Source organism: Vigna unguiculata, chromosome 10 (genome assembly GCF_037176805.1).
Source record: "Vigna unguiculata cultivar grain cowpea cultivar isolate G323 ecotype 2 chromosome 10, ASM3717680v1, whole genome shotgun sequence".
Lineage (NCBI taxonomy): Eukaryota > Viridiplantae > Streptophyta > Magnoliopsida > Fabales > Fabaceae > Vigna > Vigna unguiculata.
In genome coordinates, this window is record NC_140801.1 from 21,600,318 (window position 1) to 21,611,141 (window position 10,824).

Below are 10,824 nucleotides of genomic sequence, written 5' to 3' on the forward strand. Positions count from 1 at the left end.
CTCTTTGTAGAACTTTGAGTTTTCATAGGCTGCAAGCCTAATCTCCTCTAGTTCTTGCAACTGAAGTTTACGCTCATTTCCTGCTTCTTCAAAATCCAAGTTGCATGCTTTCACGGCCCAATAGGCCCGATGTTCAATCTCCACAGGTAGATGACAAGCCTTTCCAAAAACCACCCTGAAAGGTGACATACCTATAGGTGCTTTGTAGGCTGTCCTGTGTGCCCAAAGAGCATCATCCAATCTTGTGGCCCAATCCTTTCGACTAGGCTTCACTACTTTCTCTAGTATCTTTTTAATCTCCCTATTAGAGATCTCTGCTTGCCCATTAGTTTGGGGGTGATATGGTGTAGCAATGCGATGTGTCACCCCATACTTCTTCAACATGTTCTCAAGTAGCTTATTACAGAAATGAGTCCCCTGGTCACTGATGATGGCTCGTGGTATCCCAAACTTATAGAAAATGTTAGACCTGACAAAACTCATAACAACTCGAGAATCATTAGTCCTTGTAGTTATGGCTTCCATCCATTTGGAGACATAGTCTACAGCAAGCAAAATATAAGAAAACCCAAAAGAAGGAGGAAAAGGACCCATAAAATCAATACCCCAAATATCAAATACCTCACAATATAGCATGGGTTGTTGAGGCATTTCATCCCTTCTTGTAATGGATCTGGCTGCCCTTTGGCACTGCTCACAATTTTCATATACCCTCTGTGCATCTTTAAAGACAGTAGGCCAATATAATCCACAATCCAACACCTTCCTACCTGTTCTTTGTGTGCCATAATGTCCACTAAAAGGAGACGAATGACAGAACTCAAGCACATGAGGTATCTCGATATCGAGAACACACCTCCTTATGACTTGGTCACTACCAATGTGCCATAAGATTGGGTCTTCCCAGATATAGTACTTTGCCTCACTTTTTAGCTTGGTTCTTTCATATTTGGAGAAGGAATAGCAGAAACAACCAAATAGTTAACAATGTCAGCAAACCAAGGTTCAGGAAACATACCTTTCACAGCAGTCAATGTTAGGAGGACTTCATCAGGAAAGTCATCCTTAATAGGAATGTTATCTTCTCCATTTTCAATCCTACTAAGATGGTTGGCTACTAAGTTATGTGTTCCACTTCTGTCTAGTATCTCAATGTCAAACTCTTGGAGTAGTAGCATCCATTTGATCAACCTTGGTTTCGAATCTGCTTTCTTCAGAAGGAATTTTAATATTGCATGATCAGTATAAACAATTACCTTGGAACCAAGTATATACGGTCTGAATTTGTCCAAGGCAAACACAACAGCCAATAATTCCTTCTCAGTCGTGGTGTAGTTATCCTGAGCTGTGTCCAACGTTCTGGAAGCATAATATATCACATGTGATAGCTTCCCATCTTTTTGTGCAAGCACCGCTCCTACTGCAAAGTTTGATGCATCACACATCAACTCGAATGGTAATGTCCAGTCAGGTGGCTGGATGATAGGAGTGGTGGTAAGCGCCTTTTTCAATGTATCAAACGCATCTTTGCACCTCTCTCCAAAGTCAAATGCTACATCCTTTTGCAACAAGTTGGAGAGAGGGTTGGCTATCTTGCTGAAGTCCTTAATAAACCTCCTGTAAAATCCTGCATGTCCAAGAAAAGATCGAACCTCTTTCACAGAAGAGGGGTAAGGCAATTGTTAAATAATATCAATTTTAGCAGGATCTACAGATATACCATTCTTGGAAACAACGTGACCTAAAACTATACCTTGTTCCACCATAAAATGACATTTTTCAAAATTTAAAACAAGGTTAGTTTCTTCACATCTCTCCAAGACTCTAGCAAGATTAGACAAGCAGTGATCAAAAGATGAACCATATACACTAAAATCATCCATAAAAACCTCAATACAATGCTCCAACAAATCTGTAAATATACTCATCATACATCGCTGAAATGTTCCAGGAGCATTGCAAAGGCCAAATGGCATTTTCCTATAAGCATATGTACCGAATGGACAAGTAAAGGTAGTCTTATGTTGATCCTCTAGGGCAATACAGATCTGAAAATACCCAGAGAATCCATCAAGAAAACAGTAATGAGACTTACCTGCCAATCGGTCTAACATCTAGTCCATGAATGGTAAAGGAAAGTGGTCCTTCCTGGTGGCCTGGTCTAGTCTTCTATAATCAATACGGACCCTCCAGCTATTCTGAATACGAGTAGGAATCAACTCGTTATTCTCATTCTTGACCACGGTGATCCCAGATTTCTTGGGGACCACATGTACAGGACTCACCCAAGTGTTGTCAAAAATAGGTTATATAATACCTGCTTGTAGCAACTTGGTGACTTCTTTCTTCACAACCTCCATCAGCTGAGGATTCAGTCTCCTCTGAGGTTGCCTTACTGGCTTATCATCCTCCTCCAAGAGTATTCTGTACATGCAGAAAGAAGGACTAATACCAGGAATATATACCAAAGTCCAGCCTATTGCTCGCTTGTGATCTTTGATAACCTGCAATAGCTTTTGTTCCTGTTCGTCAGTAAGCAAGGTAGATATAATAACAGGGAGTTTCCCATCCCTCTCAAGATAAACATATTTCAAATGAGATGGTAAAGGTTTTAACTCCAAAATGGGTCGCTGTTCCACAGATGGCAACATTTTACTGCCTAAGGTAATTTCAGCCACCTCACATCAAATTCGGACGCCTCAGAGGTATCATATAGTGGCATCGCGTCCTCAATATCACCTGTTTTACAATTTTCTCTTTCGTCTAAAATCGAGCCCAAAATATTTGAAAAGGAAAAATCCAAAGAAGAAGAAAAACCAGATAAAACGTCCAAAAGTCCAAAAGCATAATTGTTCACTACATTACTCAATAAATCAATACAAAACAAAGAATGGTCTTCGGTCGGGTGCTTCATGGCTTCTAGCACATTGAACTGCACCTTCTCATCTCTTATCTCCATAGTCAAGGATCCTGCATGCACGTCTGTCTTGGTACGTGCTGTCATCATGAATGGTCTTCCCAAGATAATTGTGGTTGAACTCATTCCTTCATCATCCTTCATGTCCAAGATGTAGAAATCTGCAGGAAAAATTAACTTGTCCACACGGACAAGCACATCTTCTAGCACACCTGCAGGGTTAACTGTGCTACGGTTGGCCAATTGAATGACCACACCAGTAGACTTAAGAGGTCCAAGATGAAGTGAAGTAAAAACTGATAAAGGCATTACATTAATGGAAGCTCCTAAATCTAACATAGCATTATCAAACTTAGTACTTCCTGTCACAACCGAAATCGCGACGGGATGATGAACCAAAAAACACAAATTTTGTAAAAACAGAGTTTGGAGTCGCCACCATAGTTATTATAGGAAACTATGGAAAACCATAAAAAAGAGCAAGGTCTACGAAAACAGAGATTGGGGGTACGGGAGTTAATTACGCGTAGGGAAGGTGTTAGCACCCTACAACGCCCATCCTTAAGACGGTACCTTTAATTAAAATACAAATTGATGTGGTCTCCTTTAAATATTTATTTTAAAAAAAGAAATAAAATAAAATAAATAGATAAAATATAAATAAATAAAACAAAATAAAAAATTAATAAATTAATAAATTAACAATAATAAAAATAAATAAATAAATAAAGATGACAAAGAAAAACAAAAGAAACAAAAAAGATTTTTTTATTTTTTGTGCCCGACAATGATTACTCCTTGCTGCTACGTATCTCCATTCATAATGGAGAATCAGGGTTACGTAGTTCTTTATGAAAATACTTTTTGAAAACAATTTGTTCGAAGATGTTGATATCACTCTTTTTTAATATTTGAATATTTTGTATTTTTTAGTAATCTTATAGAAAAGCGAAGGTATTAAGTACTAAGTTGACGCGAGCGGTCACACGAGCACTTATACATTTTAAAAGTTAAAAGGGTATTTAAATTATTTATTTGTTATCACTTCCTTTAAAAAAAACTTTTCGAAATAAGACATTGATACCCAACAAAATTTGACTATTTCATATCCACAATTTATGAAAACATTAGGAAAATAAATAAATAAAAGATTAGGAAATAACGTTTAGGATTAAACATATTATTTTAATATGAAAAATTTTTACAACCCTTAACATGAAAAAAATGGCACAACATATTCATACAATGTCAAAACATGATATCTCTCACTTATTCATGCAACAATGTTCACAACCCAAAGCAATCAACAAAACCTTAATTATAAAACTAATGAACCCCAAAAAGCATGACAGTAATGTTTTTTTTTATATCAAAAGAAATACTGAAAACATCAAATTCAACCAAGATAAAAAACACATCTCGAGAAATATTGCATGACACAATAAAAAATAATTATTGCGAACCTGAACGGGAGATCAGACTTACAATAGCTGCGTTGGAACACTAAGAAGCACGTGGGGCTGGCGATTGATGGTGAGTGGGTTTTTTTTTATGTGCGAGGGTTAAAAGAGAATGTGTGTTTAGAGTGAGAGAGGGCTCTAGAAATTTTTGAGAGAGAAAAAATTCGTTCCCTTCTTCTTTTTCTGATGGGTTTATATACACAACATTATAAATCTAATGTAATCTTGTAATAAATGTCTGCTTTAACTACAACGAGTTTTAAAAGGCAAGAACTGGTCTTAAAATTATTACAAAATGAGAATCAAATCACATAAAAAACAGAGCACAAAATTAAACGTGATTAGCAAAATTAATTTTAATTAGTAAAAAGAGATATTGTTTTGAATTATATTATTAGTTTCTCTATCTGGAAAAAAGAGGTGTCATAAAATCAGAGCACAAAATCAAACGTGATCAGGATAGATTAATTATAATTACAAAAAAGATATTCTTGAGAAACATATTAATATTTTCCTCATATGAAAAAGGAGGTGTCATAAAATCAGAGCACAAAAATCAGAGTAAATAATTCTAAATGTTAGAACATATTCTATTTCTAATTATTAGACTAACTTCTTAATCTGGAGCAGAAATGACAAAGCATAGAGTGGAGGTGCGAGAATTAAGTGTTGGGCTGCCATTAGTTGCAAGAAAAAAAATGGTGTGGGTGTACAGAGTATTTTGGGCTAAAATAGAAACAAAGCCTCAAAAGAAAATACATACAAGATTAAAACAAGATTTTTTCTTTTTATTTATTTATTATTATTATTATTATTATTATTATTATTATTCTGTTATTATTATTATTTAGACAAAGCCAAAAAACCAAAGAGAAAACTTATTTATTTATTTTTATTATTTTTATTATTTTTTTATACCTTTTTTTGGAAAAAACAAATTATTATTATTTATTCTATTATTTATTTAGCCGGACGAAATTGGTTGTTGACAGCTGCCCCTCTTTACTTAGATTTTGCTTGATAATATGAGAATTTTACATTTTCATATTCTCAAAGAAATATAAGTAAAGATAAAGACACTAATTTCGTCCGGTTTCAAAAGAAACAAAGGCGAAACATGAAATCAAAGGTCACAAACCGACAACCACACTTCCAAAGGATTCAATGACCATTACCACGTAGAGGGCCTTGATCCAGAAAGTCATAAACTTTTTGCAAACTAAACATTTTGAGAAAGATTAGACCAATCCCGAGGAGAGGGTCTACATCTAAAGGATTCGGCGACCATTACCACGTAGAGGGCCCCGATACCAAAACATATACTTTTTGCCAATATAATTTCTTTTTGTAAAGATTAGACCAAACCGAGGAGAGGGTTTACATCTAAAGGATTCGACGACCATTACCACGTAGAGGGCCTCGATCCAAAAACAAAAACTCTTTGTAAACTAAAACTTTTTGAGAAAGATTAGACCAATCCCGATGAGAGGGTCTACATCTAAAGGATTCGGAGACCATTACCACGTAGAGGGCCTCGATCCAAAAACATAAACTTTTTGTAAACTAAAACTTTTTGAGAAAGATTAGACCAATCCCGAGGAGAAGGTCTATATCCAAAGGATTTGGCGACCATTACTATGTAGAGGGCCCTGATCTAAAAGCATATACTTTTTGCAAATATGATTTATTTTTGAAAAGATTAGACCAATCCCGAGGAGAGGGTCTACATCTAAAGGAGAACCTGAATATCGATTTAAACGTAGACAAACACAACGTGAATGCCTTTTGAAAAAGAAGTAAAGTGAGCCCAACTGAAAACCTGCCCCTATGGGTCCTTATTTTCCTTTCCGAACTTTTCAAAATATGTTTTGATGATAAAAATGGTATGATGTGATGAGGGTGCATGAATGCATGGATGCACAAAACCCGTACTTTTCCTTCCTTTACTTTCCTCATTTTTTTATATTTACATTGTATTTCTTTTGGCCACCACGACACCCTTTAGGAGCTAGTATGCATCTAGCGAAAATACCCGTGATGTTTTCTTTACACAAATATACATTTTTACCAAATATTTTTAATTACCAGCTCAGTGTGACACTTTTACAACACATTTATGAAAACCCAAATGATATATTTTTTATAAAACGAAATACAAAAATCTTGAAAACAATGTCGATATCCTTAGTTGCATCCTCTATTATGGAATCATCATGCATAAAAATTTTTAACCGCATCACAGTTGATTGGCAACGGTAACTCCTCCCTATCCCCCTTATGAGAAATAGTGCCCCACTAGAGAATGCTTTCTTCACCACATACAGGCCTTCAAAATTTGGAGTCCATTTGCCTCTATGGTCCCTTTGTATAGGTAAGATTTTTTTAAAACTAGATCGCCTTCATGGAACTCTCTGGGACACACCTTTTTGTCAAACGCTTTCTTCATTCTTCTTTGGTATAATTGTCCATGACACACCGCAGTTAACCTTTTTTCCTCAATGAGGTTAAGCTAGTCAAGTCTGGCCTGAACCCATTCTGCTTCTTCTAATTGGGTTTTCATCAATACTCGCAAGGATGGAATCTCTACTTCAAAAGGGAGTACTGCCTCCATTCCATATACTAGAGAGAAAGGTGTTGCCCCAGTTGAAGTATGTATTGATGTACAATATCCATACAAAGCAAAAGGAAGCATCTCATGCCAATCCTTATACATGACCAACATCTTTTATATAATCTTCTTTATATTTTTATTAGCAACCTCAATTGCCTCATTCATCTGTAGATAGTAAGGAGAAGGTTCTCAGTCATCCTCATTATCATCTTCCATATTATCAACAGAGTGCTCAAAAAATAGGAATATCGACATTAATATTTTTAAAACATTCATCATCATATTTGCATCATTTAAGTTTATAAAACGAAAAAAAAAGTCGAAAACGATCAAAAACAAATTATAAATGTTTTGTATTGTCACACTAAGCATAAAAAAAAAAAGTAAGTCATCTCGTAAAGTCCCTCCGGGTAAAGCAAAACGATAAACTAAAAGAATTACATTTTCTTCAAATTAAACATTATGGGTAATTCGTTATCTCTCAATTGTTCAACTATATGTCTGGAGGACAGGACCGCACAAAGTCTAAGCTTTCCAATCCATTTCCATCCTCGATGGGTGATATCTGACAAGCGTTAATCCATCTAACACTGCGAAAGCTCTCTTTAATGTCACTGATGCAAATCTTCCCTTTCTTTCGTTCTCGTCCTTCTATGCAAGCTAGGCTTAGCTCATTCTTTTCTTCTACCAGCCTCCTCTTGTCATCTTTGTCCCCACAACATACTTGCACGAAGTTCTTGTCGATCAAATTTTGTAGAAAATTTTCAAACTTTTTGCACGCCTCGATGGAATGTTCAGCACCTGGATGGAACCCGCATGCGTCCCTTAAGTTATATTCACCTTCCAACAATCCTATTGTTAGTAGTGCCTCAAAAATAAACCTTCGTGAACTCTTAATTTCGCTCACATTCTTCACCAACTGGCGTCCCTCGAGATCAATAGCATTTATTGAAGCATTATCATGCCCAGATAGGGGATTGGTCTTAATGTTGGGTTTATTCTCTTGAAATTTTAACCACCCTGAGTCAATTAAAGCTTGAACTTTGTGTTTGTAAGACAAACATTTCTCAGTAGAGTGACCAATGGCTCCCCCGTGATAATCACATGTGGCATTTACATCAAAATACTTAGGGTATGGTGGCTCCAAAGGCTTCATCGGGCAGATAGCTACCAAAGCATTACGGAGTAGATCTGGCAATAACTCCGTGTAAGTCACAGGAATAGGAGTGAAATGAATATAATTCTTTTCTTGATTCCTTCTAGGACTAGTGATTTGCCCCAAAGACTGGTTGGGATTTGTGTTAGCCTCAATTTTCCAAGTGTTATTGTGTTGTGATTGATAGGATCCCTGTTGTGGAGATTGTGCTTGGTAAGCAAAAGTCTGATTTTCCCACTTAGGTATTGTTGATACTGCGTGCACCTCTACTTCCATCTTCTTCCCGAGACTGAAATCGGGCTTTTTAGGAGTTGTAGCCGCGAGCGGGCTATATGCAATCTTTCCATTGTTCAGCCCGATCTCTATCCTTTCACCTATGATGATAATATCGGCGAAAACTGAAGATACATTCCCTACCATGTGTTCATAGAACGGTGGTTGTAACATGCTCACAAACATTGCCACCATTTCTTTATCATGAAGAGGAGGCTCCACTTGAGCAGCAAGCTCTCTCCATCGTTGGGCATACTCTTTAAATGATTCTGCATCCCTTTTGGCCATGTTCTGCAATTGCAAACGATCTGGCGCAATATCCATGTTATACTTGTACTGTTTCAGAAAAGCATCTACCAAATCCATCCAAGAGCGAATGCGAGACGCCTCCAAGTGGGTATACCAACTCAATGCTGCCCCAGCCAAACTGTCTTGGAAGAAGTGGATCAACAATTTGTCATCGTAAGCATAGGCAGCCATCTTTCGATAATACATGGTTAGATGGCTTCTAGGACATGTGGTACCCTTGTACCTTTCGAACTCCGGAACCTTAAACTTGTGAGGTATTGTTACATCACGAACTAAGCTTAAACCTGCAACATCGCCAAACCCATAGTTTCCACCTCCCTCAATAGCTCGTAGTTGTTCTTCCAAAATTTCCAACTTAGTTTTGGTTCCCTCAACATCAACGAATACAGACTGCATAGTAGGGTGTGGTGTAATTTTGCCCAAAGAGTCATCATCGATAGTTGTGTTTAAAGGCTTAGGTATTACAGTCACTCGTGGTTCTGCAAAGGTAGTCCCTTCATTCCTTGGAGTATTGATTGGGAATGAGAAGGAAGCATGTTCAGCCTCTGAATAATCTCCAACAGGTGGGGTGTAACTCGATGGCAATCCGTATGTTGGAAAAGCAATAGGAGCGTCGTGAGTGCTTTTCTCACCCTTTGCTGATGAAGCTTCTCCTGAGGCCCTTAAAGACTTCAAAAAAGGCCTCCAAGATTTGACCTACTTGGTCCTTTAGTTGACTGATATCTGCTTTTATTGTCTCTTGTGCAGTTTCCCAGTCCTCCATGTTTTTACTATTTGCTCGCGTCCTGTAAGGGTGCGTTGGCCTTGCCGTATTTGTTTTTATTATTTTTGCTCTATTATTTTTATTAAAAAAAATAAGAAGAAGAAAAGGAAGGAAAAACATAATGCAAATCATTTATTTTATTAAGAAATTATAAAGTTGTGAGTAAATAGAAATTGACATGGAAAAAAGTCCACACAAACCCAATCCTATAGAAAGCTCATAAATCAATGTGTTAGCAAGAAAACTTAATCTTTAGCCCCAGCTATCATGTTCTTAAATTACTCAAATTACTTTCTACAACCCTAAAGGATAATTTCTTCTTCACAATATCAAATCCTAGTTGCCCCCCGACTCCCAAATTCCATGTTAATTTGCCTTTTCTTTTTAAACTTAAACACAACTTTATAATTTTGGACCTAAAAGTAAATAAACATGATGAGATGACATGGGAAAACATAAATATATGGATGCAATAATATTTCATGCACTATTTTATTACTAAATCAAAAATCAAAAGGAAAGAAAGAAAAACCCAAAAATAATAATAATAATAATAAATAAATAAATAAAAAAAAAGATACTAATAATAATAAATAAAATGGAACGAGGAAAAAACAATCTCCCTTTGTGCCTTATCCATTGGGTTTGGTGCCTAATGGATGTAAGGTAAAATACATGCGCTTATCAGGATGGTTTCTTAATACCTAAATATCAAGGTCACTAGAGCTATGGCCCACTTCATGGCATTTCCCACAACAGTTGGTAAACAACAAGAGGTGGGAGTACCAATGAAGCAAACAAACTCTAGCTGGGGTTCTCACAATGACCACTTGGGAAGTACATCCACTGTGACACTGCTACACAATCCCCTCTATTTCTAAAGTTACTCAGGCCCGGGTATAGGGCCCCACTCATGTCATGCACATAGTGTGTGTGTGTGAAGGGAGTATAATGCATACCTAAACCCCTTCCTGCAAATAAATAAAGAAAAAAAAAACAGACAAATATATACAATAAAGTCATCTATCCTAGGATTCAAAAGTCAAGCATAAGAATAAAGCACTATGAATAATAAATAAATAGATAAAATAAAATAAAATCATCCAAAAATAACAAAAATATACACAATAATAATAATACGAAATAATAAAATAAAATAAAATAAAATAAAACAAATAAAACAAGACAAAAATAAAAATTAAAAAAAATTAAAAATTAAAAAAATTAAAAATTAAAAAAAAATTAAAAAATTAAAAATTAAAAATTTGAAACAACCACATCAATTTATATATTTAATTAAATGGCCTACTCTCTAAAGTCCCCAGTGGAGTCGCC

General features: G+C 36.0%; 1 protein-coding gene across 1 annotated transcript; it reads right to left on the minus strand.

Annotated features, from left to right (window-relative positions):
* Nucleotides 1–7,481: 7,481 nt before the first annotated feature.
* LOC114171269 (uncharacterized) lies at nt 7,482–9,489 on the minus strand. The gene is made up of 2 exons (XM_028056406.1): nt 9,423–9,489; nt 7,482–9,379 (listed from the first exon to the last, which is right to left on the minus strand). The coding sequence occupies exons 1-2, from the start codon at nt 9,487–9,489 to the stop codon at nt 7,482–7,484; spliced, it is 1,965 nt and encodes a 654-aa protein (XP_027912207.1).
* Between the last annotated feature and the right edge of the window lie 1,335 nt (nt 9,490–10,824).